General features: G+C 41.8%; 1 protein-coding gene across 5 annotated transcripts in view; it reads left to right on the forward strand.

Moving 5' to 3' along the window:
• LOC106575132 (zinc finger protein 385B) overlaps positions 1 to 27,484 on the forward strand; it is a 164,507-nt gene that overhangs the window by 67,651 nt on the left and 69,372 nt on the right. For all 5 annotated transcript variants that reach the window (XM_014151365.2, XM_014151361.2, XM_045698754.1 and 2 more), the window contains one exon: positions 16,389 to 16,531. In XM_014151365.2, coding sequence (XP_014006840.1) covers positions 16,389 to 16,531 — 143 coding nt within the window. The remainder of the gene's footprint in view (positions 1 to 16,388; positions 16,532 to 27,484) is intronic.

Raw genomic sequence — 27,484 nt, forward strand, 5'->3', positions numbered from 1 at the left:
TATACAGCACTATAGGTCAAAACAGACAGCATTGTGAAAATGCCTTCAAATTGGTTGTTTGTTAGCATTGGCCCAACCACATTTCTTTGTTTGATAAATTCTGACTTTTGTGTGGTTTGGGTTTCGTTGCACTGCACAGCACACCTATTGTTGGTCTACCTGTCTGTCTACCTGTCTGTCAACCTGTCTGCCTGCCTGCTTGTCTGCCTGTTTTGTCTTTCTATTGGTCTATTCTCATGTGGCACTGTATGAAGCAAAGCAAAACCGCACTTTACCAACCTCTTTCAATAGTATGTTCCGTCAGCTCAAATGACAGTGACAGTTCGAGAGCGATGACTCCATTGCCTCATTCACACTGTCACACATACAGCACCCCCACCAACGCTAAAAGGGTATTTCAGCACAAAGATTATCTGGAAGGTCTGTCCCATTCTACTCAATGTTATGGATGTTGTGGAAATTAAAGCTGGAGTGTATGATCTGTGATTGATGAGTGCGTCAGCTGTTTGGGATGAAAGGCCATTATCACTGGGAGATACATTTATAGATCATGACACGGTTGGATTTCACTGGGAGTTCTGTTACTTATATCTAGTAGCTTAGTCTACACACAGCACCACACTAGTTGTGTTGAGGGGAATACTCAAGCTTTTGTATTGGTAAGGAGACAGGACAGCATTATGTTAGCCAGAGAACATCTTTACTAAGACAATACTGGATATGGTGTAGAGAGCATATGGGTTCTGTAGCATAATGCTTCAGCTCTGGTTAATGGTATGATGGTGTGAATAAATAAGAAGTGCATGTATATGCTTCAATTCAAGATGTCTAAGTCAGGGGTGTCATACGAATATAGGTCTCCCCCCAAATTCGGGCACTCACTGCAAATTTGGGTATACTGCCGTGCTGGCAAAATCCCTCCCCCCCCAAGAAATAGTCCTGTGTTGGTCTTCTTTTTTTTTACTTTAGATTCTCCCTGACTATGGCTTTTATTTCGGTGATTAATAGTCACATAATTCAGAAATACTTTCCCCTGCCCCTCTACTTGTCCATCTTGTTCATGCTTCTATAGGACCTTACATTAGCTCAGACTCTCCTACCCACGTGTAAAAGCTCAGCAGGAAATTCACTTATGAATTTTCATTGAAAATTAAGGACAAGAATAGTTTCATTTGGCAAACCTCGCCCAGTGTGGTCTGGAATCCATTTGGTGAGAGTGTTCTGTTGAATGATCACAGTGAAAACCTATGGTCTCTCTGTCTCCTCAGCTATGAGCCAGAGTGTTTGGAATGGGAGTTCACTCTTTAGCATGCAGACCCTAAACCATTTCTATCCTCTCCTTACATTTCTTGTCACACGTGGAGGAGATTAGGGCTGGGGTGGGGATGTGTAAAATAAGGATATGCATGTAACCGGAACCAACAACACAAGCTTTCCATTCGATGCCGCTTGGTTGTACTGTAAATGCATCTCACTAGGCCTTGGGAAATTGATACCATGGATTGGATCTCAGCTGTATCCCTGATGGCACCATATTCCCTATTTAGTGCACTTCTATTTTAACCAGGGCCCACTCGACTCTGGTCAAACGTAGTGTAGGTAATAGGTTGCCAATTGAGACACATACCTATAATGACACAGGGCGAGACCAGGATGCAGACACAGGAGGCAGATGGTTCGAGTCTGATATTTATTGAAATACAATGGGCAGGTCGGGTAGAAGCAGAAGTTCATAAACCAGGTCAGAGTCCGAAAGGTACAGTAGGGGGCAGGCAGTCTCGAGGTCAAGGCAGGCTGAATGGTCAGGCAGGCAGGCTCAGTGTCAGGGCAGGCAGAACTGGTCAGAACCGGGAGGGCTAGAAAAACAGAGACTAGGAAAACAGGAGCACAGAAAAACACGCTGGTAAGCTTGACAAGACGAACTGGCAACAGACAAACAGAGAACAGAGGTATAAATACACTGGGGATAATGAGGAAGATGGGCGACACCTGGAGGGGGGTGGAGATAAGCACAAAGACAGGTGAAACAGATCAAGGTGTGACACCCAGTTTTACAGAAGACAAGAAAGGAGCGCCTTGGCCAAGTTTTATGTTTGAGACCTTGAGAGAGCAAAGACAGCTGCTGTCATCGCTGTGGTTTACCCATGGCATTACGATGGTGGAGTTACAGGCTGGGTTGGTTATACAGGATAGCATTTATGCCACACCTGACATGGGTTCTCCAATCTGACCAACCATTCAAAAGATATAAGCCTGCTGTTTGTGTGAGAGTATATAACCTACACATTTGTATGGGACCTTTGTGAAAATCTGACTCCTTTGAGGAGTTGTTTGTGAAGGAAAACCAGATCTGTTTGTGAAATAAAGGACAAACAGCATTGTATGACCACTACAAACTGGAGAATGGAGTTGTTTAGCAGGTTAAAGGTGACTTATTAGCTTATTTCTGATTTACCAATAGGGTGTTATATTACATTTTATTTCAAGTTCGTTTCTCATGTTATGCTTCCCCTTCCACCTCTCTTTCCTCATACTTTTCAATGCACCGCTGGCTGATTCAATCCATTTCTACTAACATTGCTACATGTTCCAAAACATTTTTCCCGAAAGAAAGTTGAAAGTCAAAAGCAGTACATATGTTAAAGATTCACACAAAAATGGTGAACTATCCCTTTAACTCCTTTCTGTTAGACTGGAAAAACCCTCAGGTAAACTTATTTCTGATAGCAGAGAATTCAATCTGTATGTGTGTCTCTCCTTTTTGCAGCCATGGGCTCTTCTCTCTAAAGAGATGTTAATTTTACATATGAGTTTCATTTCAAAGGGGATTCAGGATGCCGACAGCAGCACTGAGCACTTTGTCTGTGTACACATATTTGACTTTCTTGTTTGGTACTTCAAAGGCATCATTGTGCTTCTGGCTTGGTGTTCACCAATCGTGTATTCTTGTCCTGACGTTTCTGTCTCGTACCTAATTGTTATTGTGTGAGTAAGTCCTTGGAGAATAAACTGAACTGTGTGATATCATACAAGATTCAATATTCTCAATGTATACTATACTTTATTTACTTTGCCACCATGGCATTTTTTTGCCTTTACCTCCCTTATCTCACATCATTTGCTCACATTGTATATAGTCTTATTTATTTATTTATTTTTATTTATTTTATTTTTTTATTTATTTTTCTACTGCATTCATTGATTGTATGTTGTTTTACTCCATGTGTAACTCTGTGTTTTTGTATGTTGTCGAACTGCTTTGCTTTATCTTGGCCAGGTCGCAATTGTAAATGAGAACTTGTTCTCAACTTGCCTACCTGGTTAAATAAAGGTGAAATAAATAAATAAATAAAAAATGTGAAACCACTTTTTCCTATTTTATGCAAAAATAAGGATTTATGCTCTTACCGAGAAACATAGACTTCAATTTGAGGTAAACCCCACTACAGCTTTGATATTCTTCTTTAAATACTGCTGTCAGGAATCCACAGGGAACCATATGGATTTGAGGGTTTGAAAATAGCGCAGCTTATTATAATTGCCACTCAAGTTTCCCTTTATAAGACAGTCTGAGGACTCACAGTTGAAGTCGGAAGTTTACATACACCTTAGCCAAATACATTTAAACTCCGTTTTTCACAATTCCTGACATTTAATCCTAGTAAAAATGTCCTGTCGTAGGTCAGTTAGGATCACCACTTTATTTTAAGAATGTCAAATGTCAGAATAACAGTACAGAGAATTATTTATTTCAACTTTTATTTCTTTCATCACATTCCCAGTGGGTCAGAAGTTTACATACACTCAATTAGTATTTGTTAGCATTGCCTTTAAATTGTTTAACTTGGGTCAAACGTTTCGGGTAGCCTTCCACAAGCGTCTCACAATACGTTAGGTGAATTTTGGCCCATTCCTCCTGACAGAGCTGGTGTAACTGAGTCAGGTTTGTAGGCCTCCTTGCTCGCACACGCGTTTTCAGTTCTGCCCACAAATGTTCTATGGGATTGAGGTCAGGGCTTTGTGATGGCCACTCCAATACCTTGACTTTGTTGTCCTTAAGCCATTTTGCAATGACTTTGAAAGTTTGCTTGGGGTCATTGTCCATTTGGAAGACCCATTTGCGACCAAGCTTTAACTTCTTGACTGATGTCTTGAGATGTTGCTTCAATATATCCACATAATTTTGCTTCCTCATGTTGCCATCTATTTTGTGAAGTGCACTAGTCCCTCCTGGAGCAATGCATCCTCACAACATGATGCTGCCACCCCCCGTGCTTCACGGTTGGGATGATGTTCTTTGGCTTGCAAGCCTCCCCCTTTTTCCTCCAAACATAATGCTGGTCATTATGGCCAAACAGTTCTATTTGTGTTTCATCAGACCAGAGGTCATTTCTCCAAAAAGTGCGTCCCCATGTGCATCTGCAAACCGTAGTCTGACTTTTTTATGGTGGTTTTGGAGCAGTGGCTTCTTCCTTGCTGAGTGGTCTTTCAGGTTATGTCGACATATAACTTCTTTTACTGTGGATATAGATATTTTGTACCTGTTTACTCCAGAATCTTCACACGGTCCTTTGCTGTTGTTCTGGGATTGATTTGCACTTTTCGCACCAAATTAGGTTCATCTCTAGGAGACAGAACGCGTCTCCTTCCTGAGCGGTGTGACGGCTGCATGGTCCCATGGTGTTTATACTTGTGTACTATTGTTTGTACAGATGAACGTGGTACCTTCAGGCATTTGGACATTTCTCCCAAAGATGAGCCAGACTTGTGGAGGTCTACAATTTTTTTCTGAGGTCTTGGCTGATTTCTTTTGATTTTCCCATGATGTCAAGCAAAGAGGCACTGAGTTTGAATGTAGGCCTTGAAATACATCCATATTCCCGAAAACCTGAAGTGAAAAGTAGCCAGGGGGTGCTAGGTCACCCAGGTTTAACTATACCAACATCATCGCTTCCTTGCGCGACCTTTGCACAGTCAATTGAAAATGCCATGCTTGCTAATTTGATTAGCAATGTGACATTTTTCTACATGCCAGCAGCACACCACCAGCAGCATAACACCCTGCATTCCGCTGCTGGCTTGCTCCTAAAGCTAAGCAGGGTTGATCCTGGATGGGAGACCAGATGCTACTGGAAGTGGTGTTGGAGGGCCAGTAGGAGGTACCCTTTCCTCTGGTCTAAAAATAATAATAATAATAATAATAATAATAGCCCAATACTCCAGGGCAGTGATTGGGGACATTGCCCTGTGTAGGGTGCCGTCTTTCAGATGGTATGTTGAAAGGGTGTCTTGACTCTCTGTGGTCACTAAAGATCCCGTTTAACCTAGCAAGAAAAATAAACGTTCAATCAGTATTGAGTGAATGAACAACGACAAAAGTTTCCTGTTATTACCATACTGTCCATGTCAAGATGTGTTCATGACAGGGTTCATAGCATAAGCGTTAACGCCACCGCCACGGAATCTGAAGAGTTTCCACTAGTTACCACAGCCACAAATTAATATCATATTAAAAAATACATATTTTAAGGTTAGGGTTAGACATAAGGTCACCAGTGTGATTAAGGTTATGGTGGAAGTTAAGGTTAGATTTTACGAAGATAAATGGTAGAAATAGGCAGGGTTCATGACTTTATGGCTGTGGTAACTAGTTATACGACCAATCTGAAGGTCCTGAGTTCGCCTCTCGGAGGAGAAATTTTGACTATTCTGTCATGTTTATAGTTTTGACACCCCCCTGCCAATCCCGACACACACACACACCGGCCTGCACACGCACAGTGTGTGCGTATTTTCAAATATTAGGTGGCCATTATTTTTAAAATACCATTGTTGAGTGACAATGGACAGGGACTGTGTGATGTGTGTACTACTACTACACACGTCTTGCCAATAGTGTGTAATTGCGGCCCACTTCCCATTGGTCCCCCACTCTTGAGCACACCCCTGCCAATCCCGAGGGGGGGGGGGGGCGGTGTGTGCATATTTGTAAACAACAGCTGGTGCACGAAATCTAAGGAAGTCTCTAGATTTTGCTCGCCTGAAGTAGAGTATATTGTGATAAATTGCAGGCCACACTGCTTGTCTAGAGAGTTTTCAGCTATACTTTTCGTGGCTGTTTATTTACCACCACAGACAGACGCTGGCACTAAGACCGCACTCAGTCAGCTGTATAAGGAAATAAGCAAACAGGAAACCACTCACCCAGAGGCGGCGCTCCTAGTGGCCGGAGACTTTAATGCACGGAATCTTAAATCATTTCTACCAAATTTCCATCAACATGTTAAATGTGCAACCAGAGAGAACATTTCTAGATCACCTTCTAGGTCACCTTCTAGATCCACACACAGAGACGCATACAAAGCTCTCCCTCACCCTCCATTTGGTAAATCTGACCACAACTATATCCTCCTGATTCCTGCTTACAAGCAAAAATGTAAGCAAGAAGCACCAGTGACTCGGTCTATAAAAAAGTGGTCAGATGAAACAGATGCTAAAACTACAGGACTGTTTTGCTATCAGACTGGAACATGTTCCGGGATTCTTCCAATGGCATTGAGGAGTACATCACATCAGTCACTGGCTTTATCAATAAGTGCATTGAGGACGTCGTCCCCACAGTGACTGTACGTACATACCCCAACCAGAAGCCATGGATTACAGGCAACATTCGCATTGAGCTAAAGGGTAGAGCTGCCGCTTTCAAGGTGCGGGTCTCTAACCCGGAAGCTTACAAGAAATCCTGCTATGCCCGGCGACGAACTATCAAATAGACAAAAGGTCAATACAGGGCTAAGATTGAATCATACTACACTGGCTCCGACGCTCGTCTTATGTGGCAGGGCTTGCAAACTATTACAGACTACAAAGGGAAGCACAGCCGTGAACTGCCCAGTGACACGAGCCTACCAGACAAGCTAAATCACTTCTATGATTGCTTCGAGGCAAGAAACACTGAGGCATGCATGAGAACATCAGCTGTTCCGGATGACTGTGTGATCGCGCTCTGTGTGCCCCCCCCCCCCCCCTCCACCCCTCTTTTTAAGCTGCTGCTACTCTCTGTTTTTCATATATGCATAGTCACTTTAACTATACATTCATGTACATACTACCTCAATTGGGCCGACCAACCAGTGCTCCCGCACATTGGCTAACCGGGCTATCTGCATTGTGTCCCACCCACCACCCGCCAACCCCTCTTTTACGCTACTGCTACTCTATGTTCATCATATATGCATAGTCACTTTAACCATATCTACATGTATATACTGCCTCAATCAGCCTGACTAACCGGTGTCTATATGTAGCCTCACTACTTTTATAGCCTTGCTACTGTATATAATCTGTCTTTTTACTGTTGTTTTATTTCTTTACCTACCTATTGTTTACCTAATACCTTTTTTGCACTATTGGTTAGAGCCTGTAAGTAAGCATTTCACTGCAAGGTCTACACCTGTTGTATTCACCGCACATGACAAATAAACTTTGATTTGATTCATGCTTGTGTGACACTTTCGATTTTGTCTATGCGATTATAATGTGGGTCAAAAGAAATTTGAAATAAAAGTATTACCAGAATTTTTCGGGGATGAAGGACACTGTCTAGCTATCTACCTGTGTCATCCCCATCCCCCACCTGTCATCCTCCTTGCTAGCTATCACACAGTGTTCTTTGCTAACGCCACCTTTGTGTGTCTGTGTGTGTCTGCTCTCCATACACAACTAGACACATAGCAACAGAGAGGCAGTGGGTCAGCTCTGATTTGAAGTCCTATTCTCTGGGAACGAACGCCAGGAGCAGAACTTATAAAACTGATTAACTCAGCACCATTGAAGGTTGATGCTTTTGTTGTACTCACTCCCCTTCCCCCATTATCTGAAAACTATTGTGAAGAGACCTAGATATTTCTGATTGTGGCTCTTGTGGTTACACTGGTGAAGGTGATCATCTCCTTTCCTGCTGATCCTTCTTTCTACATCTTATATCCCTATTTTACTTCCTAGCTTCAGCCTCCAACCTTGTGGTGCAGCATTCTAAGGCACTGCATCTCAGTGCAAGAGGTGTCACTACAGTCCCTGGTTTGAATCTAGGCTGTAACACATCCGGCCGTGATTGGGAGTCCCATAGGGTGGCACACAATTGGCCCAGCGTCGTCTGGGTTTGGCCGGTGTAGGCCATCATTGTTAATAAGAATTTGTTCTTAACTGACTTGCCAAGTTAAATAAAGGTTACATTTAAAAATATATATTTTCTTTTTCCTCCTACTGTCACTACACCTTATCTCTTACCTCCTAGGCTGATTGATCTCCTCCTACCTCTTTCTTCAAATATGCTATATCCTACCTCTTACCTCCTTTCTCCTATTGTAGCTCTTACCACCTACCCCTCTACAGTCGCTCACTATTACCTCATATCTTACCTTGTAACTTATGCGGTGCCTGCTCCTACCGCTTACCTCCTACTATAACTCGTACCTTCATACCTCCTACAGTAACTGTTCCTACCTAGTACCTCCTACATATTACACTTTACCTTCTACCTCCGCTGTGGCTGCTGCTCCACTGACCGCTGCTTTATTGTCTGGGTGAGTCTGGCAGTTAGCACAGCAGTGATCCCCTCCCCTGGCACCAGCCACCTCCTCCCCCCACCGCGCCCCAGCGTGTGTTCCCCTGTCCTCACAGTAGAGCCAGCAGTGACAGCAGAATGCCAAAGTGGACCAGGAGGGGAGTTGCATGGATGTACTCAGGCGTATTCACCGTCACACTACATAGTGCAAGCATGCTTTTAGGTGAGTTGGACAGTTGGATTCCTTTTGATTTGATGGGAGCATGCAGTGTGTGGTGAAGGCGTCTGTTGACATGGTGTAGGCAGTTTGTGCTGATATCAGAACACTCCTGTGTCTGTAGAATTGTCTAGAATGAATTGTTTGTTTGATCTAAATTTGAATAGGTTTTTGAAATGTGGAAATGTCTTAAGTAGTCCAACCAGGATATGTTTGAAGACAATAGCTGTGCTATCCTCTGTTTGCGATTACATACTACAATATATAGTTGTTGTTGTATTCCCATGTCTTTGAAATATGCGCTGTGCTCCTACTCTATCTGACAGTGACAGGTGTTTTGAAAGAGCATTGATGATGATCCTACTTCTGCTTCAAATTCTAGGAGATGGCACACTAGTTATCAAGCTGAGAAATTCCCCTCCTGCTGTCAATCCCAGATAGGAGAGTACATAAGTTGTTATTGTGGAAATTCCTGTCAACTTAAATTGAATGATAACACTGTCACTGTCACTTAAGTGAACAGCCAGCAGAACAGAGGATGTTGAAGTGAATTGTGAAGGTGTTTGAAAGAGCATTGATGATGATTCTGCTTCAAATTCTAGGAGATGGCACACTAGTTATCAAGCTAAGAGATTCACCTCCTGCTGTCAATCCCAGATAGGAGAGTACATCAGTTCTTATTGTGGAAATTCCTGTCAACTTAAATTGAATGGTAACAATACGTCACTCTGAATATATCAGCGATCATCTGAAAGATCACCCTGACTGAATGACTGAACTGTCACTTGGCGACTCGATGAAATGGCGTTCGCACCGATATCGAATAGCTGGTGTAACATACTACACTGCTGTCCGAGTAGACCTGTTTCCACTGCTAACAGTGAAAGGATGTATTAAGTGTGTGTGTGTGTGTGTGTGTGTGTGTGTGTGTGTGTGTGTGTGTGTGTGTGTGTGTGTGTGTGTGTGTGTGTGTGTGTCACGCGCACGGTTGTGTTTGTACGTGAGCATGCTTGTGTGTGTCTGTGCGTGTGTGTCTCTGCTTGTGCACATGCATGCATACCAATGAGTAACAGGCCGTTTACTTTGGGCACCTCAGTCATCCGAACTTCCGAATACTGCCCCCTATCCCGAAGAAGTTAAGGTTAGCTCAGTGCATTCAATGAATGCAATGGTTGGCTATGGCATTGTGCTTTATATCTTTACATTGTGTTTCATGACAGCTTATGAGAAGTGCATCTTGGGCATTTTGTAGATTCCTTCTGGTAATATGTGCTCTCAAAATAGTGAAGAGAATGCAATGGAATTTCATTTGATCGATTTTGTGTATGCTACTGTATTCAGCATCTAATTTACAGTGTGAGTCATACAACTGTTTTGTGTTTTGTCTCCTGTTTTTTCCCTGTTTAGTGTACTTTTCAAGGGCATAAAGTGCCTTGATATTCATCCAAATGAACGATTTCACTGAGATACAATCTGTGTGTGAGACTAATAGTGTTATTGGCTGCTAAATGGAGACGGGTTTGCATTTAGCTACAGCTTAGATGTGCCTGGGTTGGTGTCTGCAGTGGTTTTACCTGCATGTTTGTTTCATTGGGCATCGTCGCCTCTTACTGTCCTCATCTTGTGAACTTTATATCTAAGCATTACATTTTCATGTACTGTATGTGTTACATTGTATTTGTCACTGTTTAATGCAATGACTGGTAACAATGATACTAGGAAATAATAGTAGAATAAAAACCCAATACTTTTTTATTATTCAAAATTTTTCGAGCAGATGTGAACTTCACAGACCCACACTGACTGGCTCTCTACCACCTCTGTTCTTTAAGTTAGGCCTAATTGCAATGTAGATTCTATATCTTATAAAAGCATCACTGTAGCCTGTTTTCCAATTGTTCTGCCACTGGCTTTGACTTATAAAGGCTGTCTATGTTTATTTCCCATGTGGAATCTGGACTTTCTTTTTCTGTAGAGCAGCGTTTCCCAAACTCGGTCCTGGGGAACCCAAGGTTTGCACATTTTGTTTTTTGCCCAAGAACTATGCAGCTGATTTAAATAATCAACTCATCATCAAGCTTTAATTATTTGAATCAGCTGTGTATTGCTAGGGCAAAACCTGCACCCCTTAGGTTCCCAAGGACCGAGTTTGGGAAACGCTGCTGTAGAGAGAGATCTCAGGTGCTCCCGTATTTATGGTGTCATTCACACTAGAAATTACTAATATCTTCCATGTTGAGATCCACCACTCTTCTTTCATTTTATGCCAACATGTTGGATTTGTCTTTGCGTTTGTCCATATTAGCAAGCAATATTTAATTATGGCTTAATTATGTGGGATGGAGCCTCAGTGTTATGCACAGATGCTCAAATTTTTTAAGGAAGTGGAGCATATTTTCTGTTTGGTGACCCTGTTCACTGCTCTAACCCAACACTGCCTTATGACTGGCAGGTCTGTACTTATTAGCCTCTGCTCCCACCAGGTCATCTGCCTCTGCAATTGAATCAGTCCTCCCTGGCATGCGGACCCAAGTTTGTGATAAGCCCTAATTTCATTTCACCCAGCCTGCATCAGGTGCTTCTAATAGAAGGGAACCTTCAATCTTCTCACAAAATCATCTGTAGCATCAGAACGGTTTGGCCTACAAACTATTATGACCCCTCTATGGAAAGATGAGACTCTCACGAACACGTTTTGCTCTACGACCCCCACAAGCGTCTTAGGACTCCACCTAACGTCGGTACAACCAATCTGCCAACTTCTGTCTGTAGCGTCCAAACAGTTTGAGCTACACACTAATATTTCCGTGGAAAGGCGAGACTCTCACGAACATGTACATGTTGGTTGTTTTGCTCTAGGATGCCCACAGTCCTCAGCAGACCCGTCTGAATGTCCGCAGGTACCAGTTGAAAAGATTTATGGAAGTATTCAGAAAGTATTCAGACCCCATGACTTTTTCCACATTTTGTTAGGTTACATCCTTATTTTAAAATGCCAAGAGTCTGCAAAGCTGTCTTCAAGGCAAAGGATGAATACTTTGAAGAATCCCCCCCCAAAAATGATATTTTGATTTGTTTAACACCTTTTTAGATACTACATGATTCCATACAGTGCCTTGCAAAAGTATTCACCCGCCTTGGCGTTTTTCCTATTTTTTTTGCATGACAACCATTCCTTTTTTTGAAAGGGGCATGCTTATTTAAGACGGTGAGGAAATTACTTTTAAAGAACGACCAGGCATCCTCGACTGATGGGATGAGGTCCATATCCTTCCAGGATACCTGGGCCAGGTCGATTAGAAAGGCCTGCTCGCAGAAGTGTTTTAGGGAGCGTTTGACAGTGATGATGGGTGGTCATTTGACCGCGGACCCATAGCGGATGCAGGCAATGAGGCAGTGATCGCTGAGATCCTGATTGAAAACATGTATTTGGAGGGCAAGTTGGTCAGGATAATATCTATGAGGGTGCCCATGTTTACGGATTTAGGGTTGTACCTGGTGGGTTCCTTGATAATTTGTGTGAGATTGAGGGCATCTAGCTTAGATTGTAGGACTGCTGGGGTGTTAAGCATATCCCAGTTTAGGTCACCTAACAGAACGAACTCTGAAGATAGATGGGGGGGCAATCAATTCACATATGGTGTCCAGGGCACAGCTGGGAGCTGAGGGGGGTCTATAACAGGCAGCAACAGTGAGAGACTTATTTCTGGAGAGATTAATGTTTTTAATTAGAAGCTCGAACTGTTTGGGCATAGACCTGGAAAGTATGACAGAACTTTGCAAGCTATCTCTGCAGTAGATTGCAACTCCTCCCCCTTTGGCAGTTCTATCTTGACGGAAAATGTTGTAGTTGGGTATGGAAATCTCAGAATTTCTGGTGGCCTTCCTAAGCCAGGATTCAGACACGGCAAGGACATCAGGGTTGGCGGAGTGTGCTAAAGCAGTGAGTAAAACAAACTTAGGGAGGAGGCTTCTGATGTTAACAATCATGAAACCAAGGCTTTTTCGATTACAGAAGTCAACAAATGAGAGTGCCTGGGGACACGCAGGGCCTGGGTTAGCCTCCACATCACCCGAGGAACAGAGGAGGAGTAGGATGAGGGTACGGCTAAAGGCTAGCAAAACTGATCGACTAGTGTGTTGGGGACAGAGATTAAAAGGAGCAGATTTCTGGGCGTGGTAGAATAGATTCAAGCATTATGTGCAGATGGGTATGGTGGGGTGCGGGTACAGTGGAGGTAAGCCCAGGCACTGAGTGATGATAAGAGAGGTTGCGTCTCTGGACATGCTGGTTATACTGGGTGAGGTCACCGCATGTGTGGGAGGTGGGACAAAGGAGGTATCTAAGGCATATACAGTGGGACTAGGGGCTCCGCAGTAAACTAAAACAATGATAATTACCCTAAACAACAGTATACAAGGCATATTGACATTTGAGAGAGACATAAAACGAGGCATAAAGCAATCACAGGTGTTGATTGGGAGAGCTAGCTAAGTCAACAACGGGTAAGACAACAACAGCTAATCAGCTAAGACAACAACCGGTAAAATGGCGATGAGAGGGTCGGTTAACTACACACAGGGCCTGAGTTCGGGGCCAGGGCTGACAGATAAACAAAGTGGAGTACCGCGATAAATTAACAGTCCAGCAGGCATCAGTTATGTAACCAAGGGTCCAGTGTACAGCAATAGATGAAACACGGAAGCCGCTAGGTATTCGTTACTACGCTAGCGCGCGGGAGACATGACGTTTAAAGTTGGTAGTCCGGAGTAAGTAGAAGCGTCTGCTCCGTCATCCGGCAAAGGCCGATTGAAAGCACAGCTGATGGAAATACGTCTGCGGACCAGTCATGGTGGTACGGCGGGGCGCCGTGTCGACGAAGGGACCGGGCCAGATGGCGAAAGAGGTATTGTAGTTGTGGTAATTTAATTTGCTAGCCGTGAGATGTGCCTGGCTCAGGGCTAGCTTCGGGGCTGGGTCACTCAGTGGCAGCTAGCTAGATGTGATGATCAATGGTCCAGGGTTTACGGCAGGAATCTAGCGTTGTAGTGGAGAAAAACAGTCCAAGGCTGGCAGGTATTATCCAGGCTAAAAAAACGGTGTGTGCGTGCTGCCATTAAATAATTTTGTTTTGGTATTGTAATTTGCTCAACATTTCTTTGAATCATCATTGTGTCACCTTAGTGACTATTTGCAGTGTAGGGCCGGTCAATGCTGAGATTTGTACCATCGCAGGCAGAGGAATCATATACATGCTTTAATGACAAGGCCACCCTCAGGCACCAATAGCTTTTTTTCAAAACATTTTTTTTCTATGGCCTTACATTGTCAAATTAATATTTCATCAAAAGAGATTATGAGAGGGATGCTCCATTGCATCGAGAGTTTGGTATGACCTTAGGAAAGAGTATCTAATTGAGGCAGTTAACCTAAAGTTCTGGATTAAGCTGTCAGTTTGCCTACTCCATGTTTTCAATAAACACTCTTTACGTTGACCTTATTCCATGCAGATGTGCATGAGTTATTGGTTCCCTTAGATGACACGGCATGCTTTTCATCCACTTCAACGGGAAAGGCAACTGGAAAAGGTTAATGTCTCAGAGACTTACCCAAAAGGTTGGCTGGTCTTCATTAAAGTCCTGTAGATCACTTCTGTATTCCCTTTTTGTTTGCTAAGCTCTACTGACCTAACTTTGCTGTTAAAATATAAAAACATGAGATACCATGGGGTTGGTTAACTCTTGAGGTTCCTCAGGTCTCCACCAAACTAGGTAAATCTGCATTTAAATTTAAAGCACCTCATTCCTGGAACGGATCAGCGTCCTATCAATGGGACAGTTGTAAATCATGCAGCACCTTGTCACGATCGAAGATTTTAGAGAAACAACAAATGTCGGTACATATAAGTGTCTTGTATCGGCTGAAAGCTTAAATTCTTGTTAATATAACTGCATTGTCCAATTTACAGTAGCTATTACTGCGAAGAAATGCCATGCATGTTTGAGGAGAGCTTCTAACAACCAAACACTCTTTTCATGCACATTAGGCTTGATAAATTCACCTCTGAAGGTGAAACGTGTACTTACATTCTGAAATCTGGCTCTGATTTATCATCCAAAGGGTCCCAGAGATAACATGAAGTGTCGTTTTGTTAGATAAAATCCTTTTTCATATCCTAAAAAGGTCCATATAGCATGCATGATCGATTTTGTATTCCCACTCGTTCAATTTGCAAAGAAAGGAATCTGTGAAAATCTAACCCTAAACGTTGTTTCAACCAGCCAAATCATTTGTTCGCAAATCATCGTTCGCATGTATTCCTCAGAGATCCTAGAATGTAACCAGACTTCACTATATCATTAGCGGTGTAGTATATCCTATAGGACACCATATTTGGTCAGAGAGCGATGCCTTCATGGCACGCCGATGACGTGGGCGGTCTTCACTTGAACGACTCTAACTTTGTCCAATAAGCACCAATCAGGGTCAACAAAGCCAGCTAGATAGCCAATGAGCTGGCCTAATGAATGCAATGAATGAATGCAAATGTCTCGTTCACAATTTGCCCAAATGTACCTGGGTGACTTCACACTAAATGTCATGTAGTTCACTCATACTTCAAGTTATCTGTCTGAAACGTTGCACATAGACTGCTGCCATCTTGTGGACACCATCGGACTTACAGAGTGATTGGTAGAACTGGGACTTTTCTCTTGCATTTCAAAGATGGTGGTAGAAAAAAAAACGGTAGTTTTTTTTTCCTTTGTATTTTCTTCTACCAGATCTATTGTGTTTTATTCTCCTACATTCAATTCACGCTTTTGATAAAACTGTCTGCTAAAATGGATGTACTATGCTATATATTATGATGGGTTGGGTTATTTTGAGTGGGACTGTTTTCTGGAGATTCAGCATGTATGTTTGACTGGATTGATGTGGGATTGTATCAATGGTTCACTGGGCGCAGCATTACCATGCTGCCTCAGCACAGGTGCATTCTAGTCCCTTGGTGCGTCGTACTGTATGACATGATTTTCTGTGAGGTGATCCATGAGCTCAGTGGCGGAGCAAAGAAAGTGATGCAGTAGGGAAATTCTGAAGGCATGTCGTGTGTGTCTTGTTACTCTCTCACGCATCATCACTGAATACTTAGACCACTGCGCTACCTGGGAGCCCAAGGCACTGCATCTCAGTGCTAGAGGCGTCACTACAGACACCATGGTTCAAAGCCAGGCTGCGTCACAACTGGCTGTGATTGGAAGACCCGTAGGACTGTGCACAATTGTCCCAGCGTTGTCCGGGTTTGGCTTGTGTAGGCTGTCATTGTAACTAAGAATTTGTTTTTAACTGACTTGCCTAGTTAAATAAAGGTTAAATAAAATAAAATACTTATCCACGCTCCATCTCCTCTTCCTCCATCCTCTTGATGCCGTCCGTAGGAATTAATTATATGTGTGTGCAAGCACTGCTGCAGATATAACCATGGTTTCCTGTGAGTTTGGAAGACATTTACGTATCTAATTTCTCTCTGTCTCTTCCTCCCATCACTATCGCTTTGTCTCGCTCTACTGTTGCTAAATTGCATTCTCTCTCTCTTTCTGTAGGAAGTGCCTTCCATAGCAACTGTCTCCCGGCGTTGGTGCGGACGCCTCCTGTTATGATGCAGTCCACTCTGGATATGAAGTCCTTCATGTCCTTCCCGGTGGACACCCCATCAGCAGTGGGACTCTTCCCCAACTTCAACACAGTGAGTCTCCTGCTATCACTTCCTATCTCACAGAACTGCTCTGATCTGAATTGATAAGTGATGCTTTAGGCAGGACAATTAAAGCTAAAGTTGGTGATTGGTACATCCATTTTGGGACTTTTAAATTAATACAAATGAATACAACCTATATATAAATGGTTCATAAGCTTGGATCGACTGTCTTACCCCATAAAAAATGTCTTGTTTTTATGAGCATTTATGTCCACTCGTTCTCATGTTGGCTTTTTGGTCTCATCTCTTTCGCTTCATTCTGTGCTGTGCGCACCTTCCCATTTACTCACAAACTCCAAGCCCCTTTCCCTGCCACTCACAACAACAAAGATGAGAGATCACTTCTTCCTTTCTGACAAGCGGTTTTAACTCGCCATTTGCATTTAAGGTTTGGTCCATCAAAATCGGTCATAAGGACACTGAAAGACATTTACAAATGATTTGTTAACCTTTCTAACAATACCCTTTTTATGTCTCAACTCCTCAAATTGCATACAAAGCAGACACTACTAAAACAGCACTATTAATGAAAATTTATCCTGGAAAATTCATGCTCAGTTTGTCGTCCAGTACCAAGTACAGCTTGTCGTGTGTGGCATTGCGGTACCAAGTACCGCTAGCAGCACTTTAGCCAAAGACTGTTATACTAACTGTTATACTTTGTTTAGATGTTGAAATCAATTGGCCTCCCTTATTTCTCAGAATGAGAACGAGTTGCCAATTCCTTACATAATTGCAATTTATGCTTATTGCGCCTATGAAATAACACATAACACAAATGATAGTCCCACTAAGCCCAAACCCGATGGGATGGCGTATTGCTGCAGAATGCTGTGGTAGTCATGCTGGTTAAGTGTGCCTTTTAATTCTAAATAAATCACAGACAGCAAGGCACCCCCACACCATAACACCTCCTCCTCCATGATTTACTGTGGGAAATACACATGTGGAGATCATCCGTTCACCAACACCACGTCTCACAAAGACAGCGGTTGGAACCAAAAATCTCCAATTTGGACTCCAGACCAAAGGACAAATTTCCACTTGTCTAATGTCCATGGCTCTTGTTTCTTGGCCCCAGCAAGTCTCTTCTTCTTATTGGTGTCCTTTAATAGTGGTTTCTTTGCAGAAATTTTGACCATGAAGGCCTGATTCACACAGTCTCCTCTGAACAGTTGATGTGAATTGTGTCTGTTACTTGAACTCTGTGAAGCATTTATTTGGGCTGCAATTTCTGAGACGTAACTCGAATGAACTTATCCTCTGCAGCAGAGGTAACTCTGGGTCTTCCATTCCTGTGGCGGTCCTCATGAGAGCCAGTTTCATCATTGCGCTTGATGGTTTTTGCGACTGCACAAAGTTCTTTACATTTTCCATATTTGACTGACCAAATGTTCTGTTTTGACTAACCTTCGTGTCTTAAAGTAATGATGGACTGTCCTTTCTCTTTGATTATTTGAGCTGTTCTTGCCATAATATGGACTTGGTATTTTATCACATTGTCACAACACAACTGATTGGCTCCAGAAGGAATGAGTGTGCAAAGCTGTCATCAAGGCAAAGGGTGGCTACTTGAAGAATCTCAAATATAAAATATATTTTGATTTGCTTAACACTTTTTTGGTTACTACATGATTCCATATGTGTTATTTCATAGTTTTGACGTCTTCAATATTATTCTACATTGTAGAAAATAGTCCAAATAAAGAAAAACCCTTGAATGAGTAGGTGCTCTAAAACCTTTGACCGGTAGTGTAGATCCAAGTTGACTAAACATGAAATATAAAGATTAGCTGGCTGCGCACTAGTACGTGGGCTTGTGCTTGAGAGATTGTTTATGAGATCTGTGTTAATTTTCTGTAATGCCTGCTACCAGAAGTTGGTCATTATTAGTGAATGTGCATGGTTCTGGTTAAAGATGTAACAAAATTGACATTTTCATAGACAGACTTGAAAGCCAGGTCAGTGATTATTGCAAAAAAGTAGGTTAAACTACTTTGATAAAATAGTTACATTATTAATGGTTCTTATAGTTGTAGATGGCTTATATTTAGGATGTGTATAATTACACAAGCCACAAAAATTCATTAGATAACTGCGGATTATTTGAAATGCAGTGTATTTAACCTGACTATTTGAAACCTGACTATTTGAAATGCAGTGTATTTAACCTTTAATTGTACAACAACGCTTATTTTGAGAAAATCGAGATATATATATTGTGAATCGTCCATAAGTAAAAAAAATAATCTAGATATAATTTTTACGACATATCGCCCACCTCTATTTTCCACTCTGAGTTCTTGTTGCAGTTCACTTGTTGCTCAATTTGAGTGTTTGGCTCAAATACCACCACATCGATTTCAACACTGTTAACTTTTCTACCGGCTGAATTTATTTTCATTTCATTGCAGTACAACTACCACAATGACATACCACACACAGCCATAGCACATACACAGCCAAACGACATATACAGTATATACTGAACAAAAATATAAACGCAACATGCAACAATTTCAAAGATTTTGCTGAGTTACAGTTCATAGAAGGAAATCAGTCAATTGAAATAAATTCATTAGGCCCTAATCTATGGATTTCACTTGACTGGGCAGGGGCACAGCCATGGGTCGGCCTGGGAGGGCATAGGCCCACCTACTAGCCAGGCTTAGCCAATCAGATGATCCTGCAGGTGAAGAGGTCCTGGGCTGGCGTGGTTACACGTGGTCTGCGGTTGTGAGGCAGGTTGGATGTACTGCCAAATTCTCTAAACATTGGAGGCAGCACATGGTAGTGATGCCACAGACATCTGTGGCATTGTGTTGTGTGACAAAAATGCACATTTTAGAGTGGCCTTTTATTGTCCCACGCACAAGGTGCACCTGTGTAATGACCATGCTGTTTAATCAGCTTTTTGTTATGCCACACCTATCAGGTGGATGGATTGTCTTGGCAAGAGAAGAAAAAGGAGAAATGCTTACTAACAGGGATGTAAACCAATGTGTGAACAACATTTTAGAGAAATTAGCTTTTTGTGCGTATGGATAATTTTAGGGATCTTTTATTCAGCTCATCAAAAATGGGACCAACACTTTACATGTTGCATTTATATTTTTGTTCAGTATGCATTTAAACCAAGTCATTGACAAAAACATACATTGTTTTCACTTGTGGCATCTCTTATGTCATGCTTAGAGCAGTAAGTCAGGGGCTTGAAGTTTCATGTGGGGTGTCTGCATCCAGCCAGCGTGTTCCCTCACTCTGCGCTGTGTCTTCTCCACCGCTTGCATCTCTGACTGTCCTCCCAGACTGACTTTCATGGTGTGATGTGACAGGGATCTTTAGAGCAGTTAGTGAAAGCCTCGCCAGGGGCCTGTCAACATCTCTCTCTGTCACAGACACGTGGCTGTGTGCCCAGCTTAGCATGGCTTAGGACGTGTCGCAGCATTTGCTGTCATTAAATGTGAAGACTGTTATATTATCAAATCAATTCTCTGTGTAATTATTCCATGATTAAGTGAATCATGGAATAGTAATTAACTAGGAACTCGGGGCACCACGGGAAAATGTTGTTTATAGAGTTATAATTTCCCGACTATAACTCTTCAGATATTTTATTATCTTACTGATTATAGTCTTCTATCAATGTATTATTACCTCATCAATCTCATTCCTGAATGTTGCAAACCCTTGGATATCTGCACGAACCCTAGCATCGTAAATCATGAATCAGCGATATACAAATTGGCTTAATTATTTATTTACTAAGTAACTAATCAATCGCAGAATTACATAAACACACACACACAATAGTTATACATTGATTACTGACATGATACAATGAAAAGTCCCTGGTGGGCTAAGCCAATATGACGGCTTGGTAGACAAAGGAAAGGGATGGGGCGAGCTCAAGAGCAGGAAACTCAGTGGACCCCCGTACATACACTACACTCATGGAAATGCTTATACTTTGAACATGAACAACTGGTCATTCGAAAATAAATTGCAATTTACATATTTACAAGTGTATGCCTTTGTTGTCCCTCTCTGGATCGCCGGTCCGTCTGCTGGATAGATTGTCGACAGAAAGTCTCTGGTTAGTCCACCAAGTCTTTCGGAGTTGTAGCTTGTTATAATCGTTCAACTGGTTGTGTTTACTAGACTAAAGTATTTAAACAGCTACAGTCTGTATAATTGGTCTTTAATTTGTAGATTTCTTAACCATTTCAGCGTGGATGATCTCCTTGTCCTTTGGTAGAGTTGCCAACCATTTCAATATGTAGCGACAGCTTCCATGTTTTCTGGTCTCAATGGTGGATTATTCAGGTCACATATAGATCCACTTCACACACCGGCAGCAACGCAGCGTGTTTTGGTCTAATGTAAATTTTGTCGGAAGTAGGTTTTATACTTTTAGTAGAAAAGGGGGCGTTCCATGACGCCGTGTAATGTTTGCTCACGGGAGCGTGGCCACTGACTTAAGTTACTTTGAAAAACAATTATGTGTATACTTCTCAATGTGTGTCTCCTGTCTTTCATGAGGTCACCAAATGAAACAAATTCGACATGGTCATTCTTTGCTTCCCCACTGACGGGTACACATGCTCAAAAATAGAAATATTGTTTAATTCTCAAATTTTGGGGATGTAGGAGTTTGTGGGAACAGCTTTTTTGTTCCACTGTGTAATCCTCTCTTCCCATACTGCATGTCCAAATGGGGAGAGGGTCTCTTCAAGGAGTTTACAACCTGTCATTAAGTCATAAAACTGTGGAGCGATAGAGAAGGGGGTAGGCGTCATGACAGACGCTTGGCCTGAAGAGCACTCAGAAGGACCTAGAACTGTTTTGTTTCTCAGTGTTTTTGGCACACAATATTTAATAACATTATTTTCTGGTTGTGAATTCGTTTTCTGGTTGAGAAGACGTCATACAACCAGTTTACAACCAACTGATCTCTATTATAACCAGGTAAAGAGGCCTTTTTCATGATATTGAAAATTAGAGAAAAAATGTCATATAACCAGATTACAACCAGATAGACAGCCTTTTCTGGCTGCTAAAAATATGTTAGCAAAATGTACAACCAGTATACAACCTGACCATGCCTTATAAAATAAAACAGCGTTGTGGTGGAGTGTAAGAGATACTCCGCTGCCCTGACATGAGGTCAGCAGTGTCCATGCATCTTTCATGGGAATAGCGAGCAGGTGTCCATAGTTATAATTCGCAGTGGTTACTTGATTTCCGAGCGAAGAGAATATGCAGGGCAATAGGTGGCATAGTATTGTGCTCACCCAATCTAGCCCCTGCTCTCTTAACAGAAGGTTTATATCCCATCGATAGGCCTCTATGACTGTGTGTGTGGACATGTTTAACTATCCCCACAAGAATAGTAAACAAACAACATTCTGACCAACTGGGGTTTAGTGTTAAGGTTAGAATTAGGGTCAAGAGCTAGGGTTAGTTTTAGGGTTAGGGTAAGAGTATGGGTTAGTGGTTAGGGAAAATAGGATTTTGAATGGGACTGAATTGTGTGTCCCCTCAAAACTGTGTGTGTGTGTGGGGGGGGGGGTACTGGGATTAATGTTTAAACACACCAGACTATAACCTATACACATTGATGTGTCTGTTCAGAAAAGTGAAAGCCCTTGATTTTCTGGTTGAACTACTGTATCTACATTGGTAATCTAAAAAGGCATTCCTGTGTGTGAATGTATTTGTGTGTGTGACTGTGTATGCGTGTTTATGTGTGCACACATAAACATACACACACTACTTCCTGTGATGAATGACTAGGCAAGACTTCATTAGAACGATTCCGCGTACCCATTTATCAGGCTGATTAGTGGTGTGTGGCTGGGCATGCTGAAAATTATTTCTACATGATTGCATCATAGCCCCAGAGCCGGTGCATGCCCTCCATTCTGAGACTGTGTAATCAATACTTGTTGGAAAGCAAACACAGCAGATAATGGCTGCGTTCCAAAGGGTAGCCTTTTCCCAATATAGTGCACTTCCTTTGACTAAAGCTCTTTGGACCGTGATCAAAAGTTGTGCACTAAATAGGGTGCCATTTGGGACGCAGACAATGGGCAGCTAGAGGGCAGCCAGGCCAAAAAAAGGCCCTGATCAAACATTTAACGGACATGATTCGACTGTATCCAGGGGCTAGGTAAGGCAAGAGGTGCTGACTTGACTGATATTAGTGGATGGACAATAAACAAGGTAATAGACAAACACACTCACACACACTCCTCCATAGACAGAACAAAACAAGCAAGCACTCACAATAGCAAGTCAGCGACATACCAGCACGTGTGAGTGACAAGCCTGAACACACCGACACACACACGCACACACACACACAAGCTCATTCGTGAGTGACTGTTACAAAATACCTCACATGGTGCCATGACTATTGCCACCGCTTGATCAAATGAGTTTCTCTTGTGCATGCCGTGTTGGAATATATTTGTCTCGTTCCAAGCATCTGATACAGTCAGGTTATGTTTTGTTTGTGTCTTTTGACGTTTTTGTCACTGTCACTTCACTAACATCCCCTGAAGGTGTGTGTTACAATGAGCCTATTAGGCTTTAATGGTCTATAACACTGCAACAGCGAGAACCACAGCTTTGCGTGTGTGTGCGTTGCCTGTGCGTGGGCATGTGCGTGTGTGCATCTGTGTCGTTAGTTGCCTTTTTCTGCTACTGTATACTACAGCCTGCCTCTTCATTTGCTGCCTATGTTCTATGCATCCCACAGCACACAACCTCTTTGTTCCCGTGCCAGGATATGTAAAACTGGCGAGCCTCGGCTCTTCATGCCAAGCATTCTTGGCTCCAGACTTGACATTTGCCACACAGGACCTCTCAATGCCTGTTAAATCAACAAACACTCAAACACTGTACCTCACCACTTTTTTAAACAGTATATTCTCTCTCTCTTGCTGCTTTGTGGTGGCAGAGTGGAGGCCTTGATTTTTCTGAAGACGGTGCTGTACTGGGCGTATTCAGATGGTATGGTGGATGGCACTGCAGAGGCAGAGTCCTCAATGGTGGTGGCTCTGCAGGGTAGGCTGAGACAACTGGTGAAGCAGGTAGAAGACCAGGACAGTAGTTCACCTTGTCGCCATGAGATGGCAGGGTCGTGACAAGGCCAGGGGTGTCCGAGGATGAGTAGCTGTTTGGGGGATGAGAGTTCCAAGAGTTGAATGGTTTCGGTGTGGAAGACTTCAATCTGGAGGGTGAGGTTGACTAAGAAAATAAAAAAAGAACCTTACATAAACCAGTCTAAATAACCGGTTGCGCTGACAAAAAACAAATCAAGTTAGCGACCTAACAGCTAGACTAGTTTACAATGTTCCACATCTCTGGTGAGCACAAGAGCCTAATGTAATGTTGTTTAGAAAATAAATGTGTGTCAGCTAAGCTAACAGCAGCTAAATTCCTTATGATGGCAGCCATGTTTGTTTATCCTCTTGACGGGCTCGTCCCGTATGCGGGATGGACATCCAGCGAAAAATCCTATCCAATTAGCATAACGAAATGCAATATATATTTCTTTCAAATATAGGACTATGTTATATCGTTTTATAGACACACCTCTCCTGAATCGAACCACGTTGTCCGATTTCAAAAAGGCTTTACAGCAAAAGCAAAACATTAGATTATGTTAGAGGAGTATATCGTAAAAGTAGCCACATAGCCATTTTCTGACCAACCACATGCATCACAAATAACCAAAAAAACAGCTAAATGCAGCACTAACCTTTGACAATCTTCATCAGATGACACTCCTAGGACATCATGTTACACAATACATGCATTCTTTTGTTTGATAAAGTTCATATTTATATATAAAAACAGCATTTTACATCGGCGCGTAACGTTGACTAACTATTTTCCCTCAAATGCATCCGGTGAAACAGCGCTACAATTTACTAAATTACTATTCGAAAACATTTTTAAAATGTAATATTGTCATTCTAAGATTTATAGATGAATATCTCTTAACCACCTGTAATGCCAGATTTAAAAATAACTTTACTGGGTAATCACACTTTGCGATAAAAGGGGATGCGATACTCAGAAAATAGGCTCGCAATACAGGTCAGCGCCATCTTGGAACAATCGCATATCAAATCTAGTCTTGTATACTATTGTCAATAATCCCTTACCTTTGATTATCTTCATCAGAAAGCACTTCCAGGAATCCCAGGTCCACAACAAATGTATTTTCGTTCGAAAAAGTTAATCCTTTATCTTCCAATAGCTTGTTCTTGTTAGCGCGTTCTGAAGGCTGCACCAAAAGTTCCGTCGTGCGCGGGACTCCTCTTTCGAAAAAAAGCATTTTTTTTTATTTAGGTTCGTTCAAACATGTCAAACGTTGTATAACATAAATCTTTAGGGCCTTTCTCAACCAGAGCTCCAATAAGATTCAAGGGGGACGATTGCATTGTCTTTCTAAACGTTTCGAAAGGGGAGGGTAGCCAGGGGCGTTGGCGTCATAATGGTGATGGCCCTCCTCGTGACCACTTTCCACAGCATTTCATTCTGTCAGTTTTCACAGTAGGAGACTCAAATCACGTTGTAAAGACTGGGGACATCTAGTGGAAGCAATAGGAAGTGCTCAATGAACCATTGCTCACTGTGTGATTTACAGGCAAAGTGATGAAGTTGAGTCCGCAATTCAGAATTCCACATCCTGTTACGATCTGTCTCGGGGTTTTGACTGCCATATGAGTTCTGTTATACTCACAGACACCATTCAAACAGTTTTAGAAACTTTAGGGTGTTTTCTATCCACAAGTATTAATTATATGCATATCCTAGCTTCTGAGTTTGAGTAGGAGGCCGTTTAAAATGGGCACGAATTTTCTTTCTAAAATCGCTGTAGCGCCCCCTATCCTAGGCGACCATCAAGAGGTTAAGTTTCACTTGGCGAAAACTCCATAATCCCAGAATGCCATTTACTATGAGACGCAAATAAACAAAGTCAAAGATGGCTGCGCTCATTTCCTGAAAAATATTAACTTAGTTTAGCCACTTTTCAAGATATTACTAATCGTCGATGTACTTGTTACAGTGTATACAAGAACCGGAGCACATGACTTGACAAGTCATTTATAGTTTTTTGGACAAATCATAAAGCAAATAAAATATTTTCACCTCGAAGCTCATCACATCAAATACAAGCCTACTTCCTAGACTAACCGTAGTGCAAAAGCTAAACAGGGATGAAACCATTTTAGGGGTGTTTGTGAGCGGCGTTAATTTCATTTGTAGGGGGTTTTCAAGTCCATGGAGGGTAGAAATGGGGGAATGTATCGTGGGGGGATATGATGCAGGAAATATTACTACGATGGGGGATTTATCAATAAATGGGGGGCAAACAAAATATATAAATAAAACCCCTGGAAAGGAGGGGTCTGAGCTGGCAACCCTGAGGTACCAAAGTTACAATCTGATGCCGTGTTCAAAACAACTGGGAACTGGGAAATCTCTGACTTCCGACTTCAGTGCGTTTAAAACCTGTTGGGGCTCGGGGGCAGTATTGAGACATTTTGAAAAAAATATGTGCCCATTTTTAACTGCCTCCTACACCAACTCAGAAGCTAGGATATGCATATTATTAACACATTCGGATAGAAAACACTCTGAATTTTCTAAAACAGTTTGAATGGTGTCTGTAAGTATAACAAAACTCATATTGCAGGCAAAAACCTGTGAAAAATAGATTTTAAAAAAAGTGAATTTTGTGACTGTACTATTTAGTGTCATTGTTTTATAGATACCATAGTGAGAAAGGATTCATTTCGCAACACCTACGGCTTCCACTAGATGTCAACGATCTTTATAAAGTTGTTTGAAGCGTCTATGATAAACAAAGAGCAAATTAGAATCCAAGGAAGTTGACATGTCATCACTTCATTTTTTTGCGCCTGCGCATAAATCTGAGAAACGTGAGTTTTGTCTTCATTGTTTATCTCGACATAGGATAGGTTGTGTGAAAATATTACTGATGTTTAACGTTAAAAATGGACCAAAAGATTAATGCTAAACAACATTTGACATGTTTGAACGAACATAAATAGATTATTTACTAGTTTTTTTTTGCTTTTCGGCGTGATTTTACAGTCTCCCACCACGTTTTGTGGGAGCATAATGAACGCTAAGTACTTGGTGTTATTTGGACATAAATTATGAACTTTGTCAAAAGAAACCACATTTGTTCCGGACCTGGGATGCCTGTCTTCTGATGGAGATAATCAAAGGTAAGGGGATATTTACAATGTTATTATCGATTTTAGATGATGCTAACTGTATAGCATAGCCTGTTGTTTTTAGCATAGCACCCCGTTTATTGCAAAATGTGATTTCCCAGTAAAGTTATTTTGAGATCTGGCCATTCGGTAGCAATTACGAGATGATAATATATTATTCTTTGAATGACAATATTATAATTTACCAATGTTTTCGAATAGTAATTTTGTTATGTTCACCGGAAGCATTTCAGAGAAGAAAAAAATCTGAATTTCACGCTACTGTAAAATGCTGTTTTTGGATATAAATATGAACTTGATGGAACAAAAAATGCATGTATTGTATAAAATAATGTCCTAGGAGTGTCATCTGATGGAGATTGACAAAAGTTAGTGCATAATTCAAGCTGGTTTCTGCTTTTGGTGACGCCTGACCTTGAATTGAAAATGGATGTTTGTACTTTTGTGGCTATGTACTGTCCTAACATAATCTAACTTTATGCTTTTGCCGTAAAGCCTCTTTGAAAATCGAACAATGTGTTTAGATTAAGGAGATGTTTATCATTTAAATTGTGTAAAATAGTTGATTGTTTGAGAAATTGAAATTATTAGATTTTTGATGTTTTGAATTTCCAGCCTTGTTAGCAATCCCGGCTCGGGGTTCATTGCTAACCTGTAG

Source organism: Salmo salar, chromosome ssa17 (assembly GCF_905237065.1).
Source record: "Salmo salar chromosome ssa17, Ssal_v3.1, whole genome shotgun sequence".
In the NCBI taxonomy this organism is placed as follows: domain Eukaryota; kingdom Metazoa; phylum Chordata; class Actinopteri; order Salmoniformes; family Salmonidae; genus Salmo; species Salmo salar.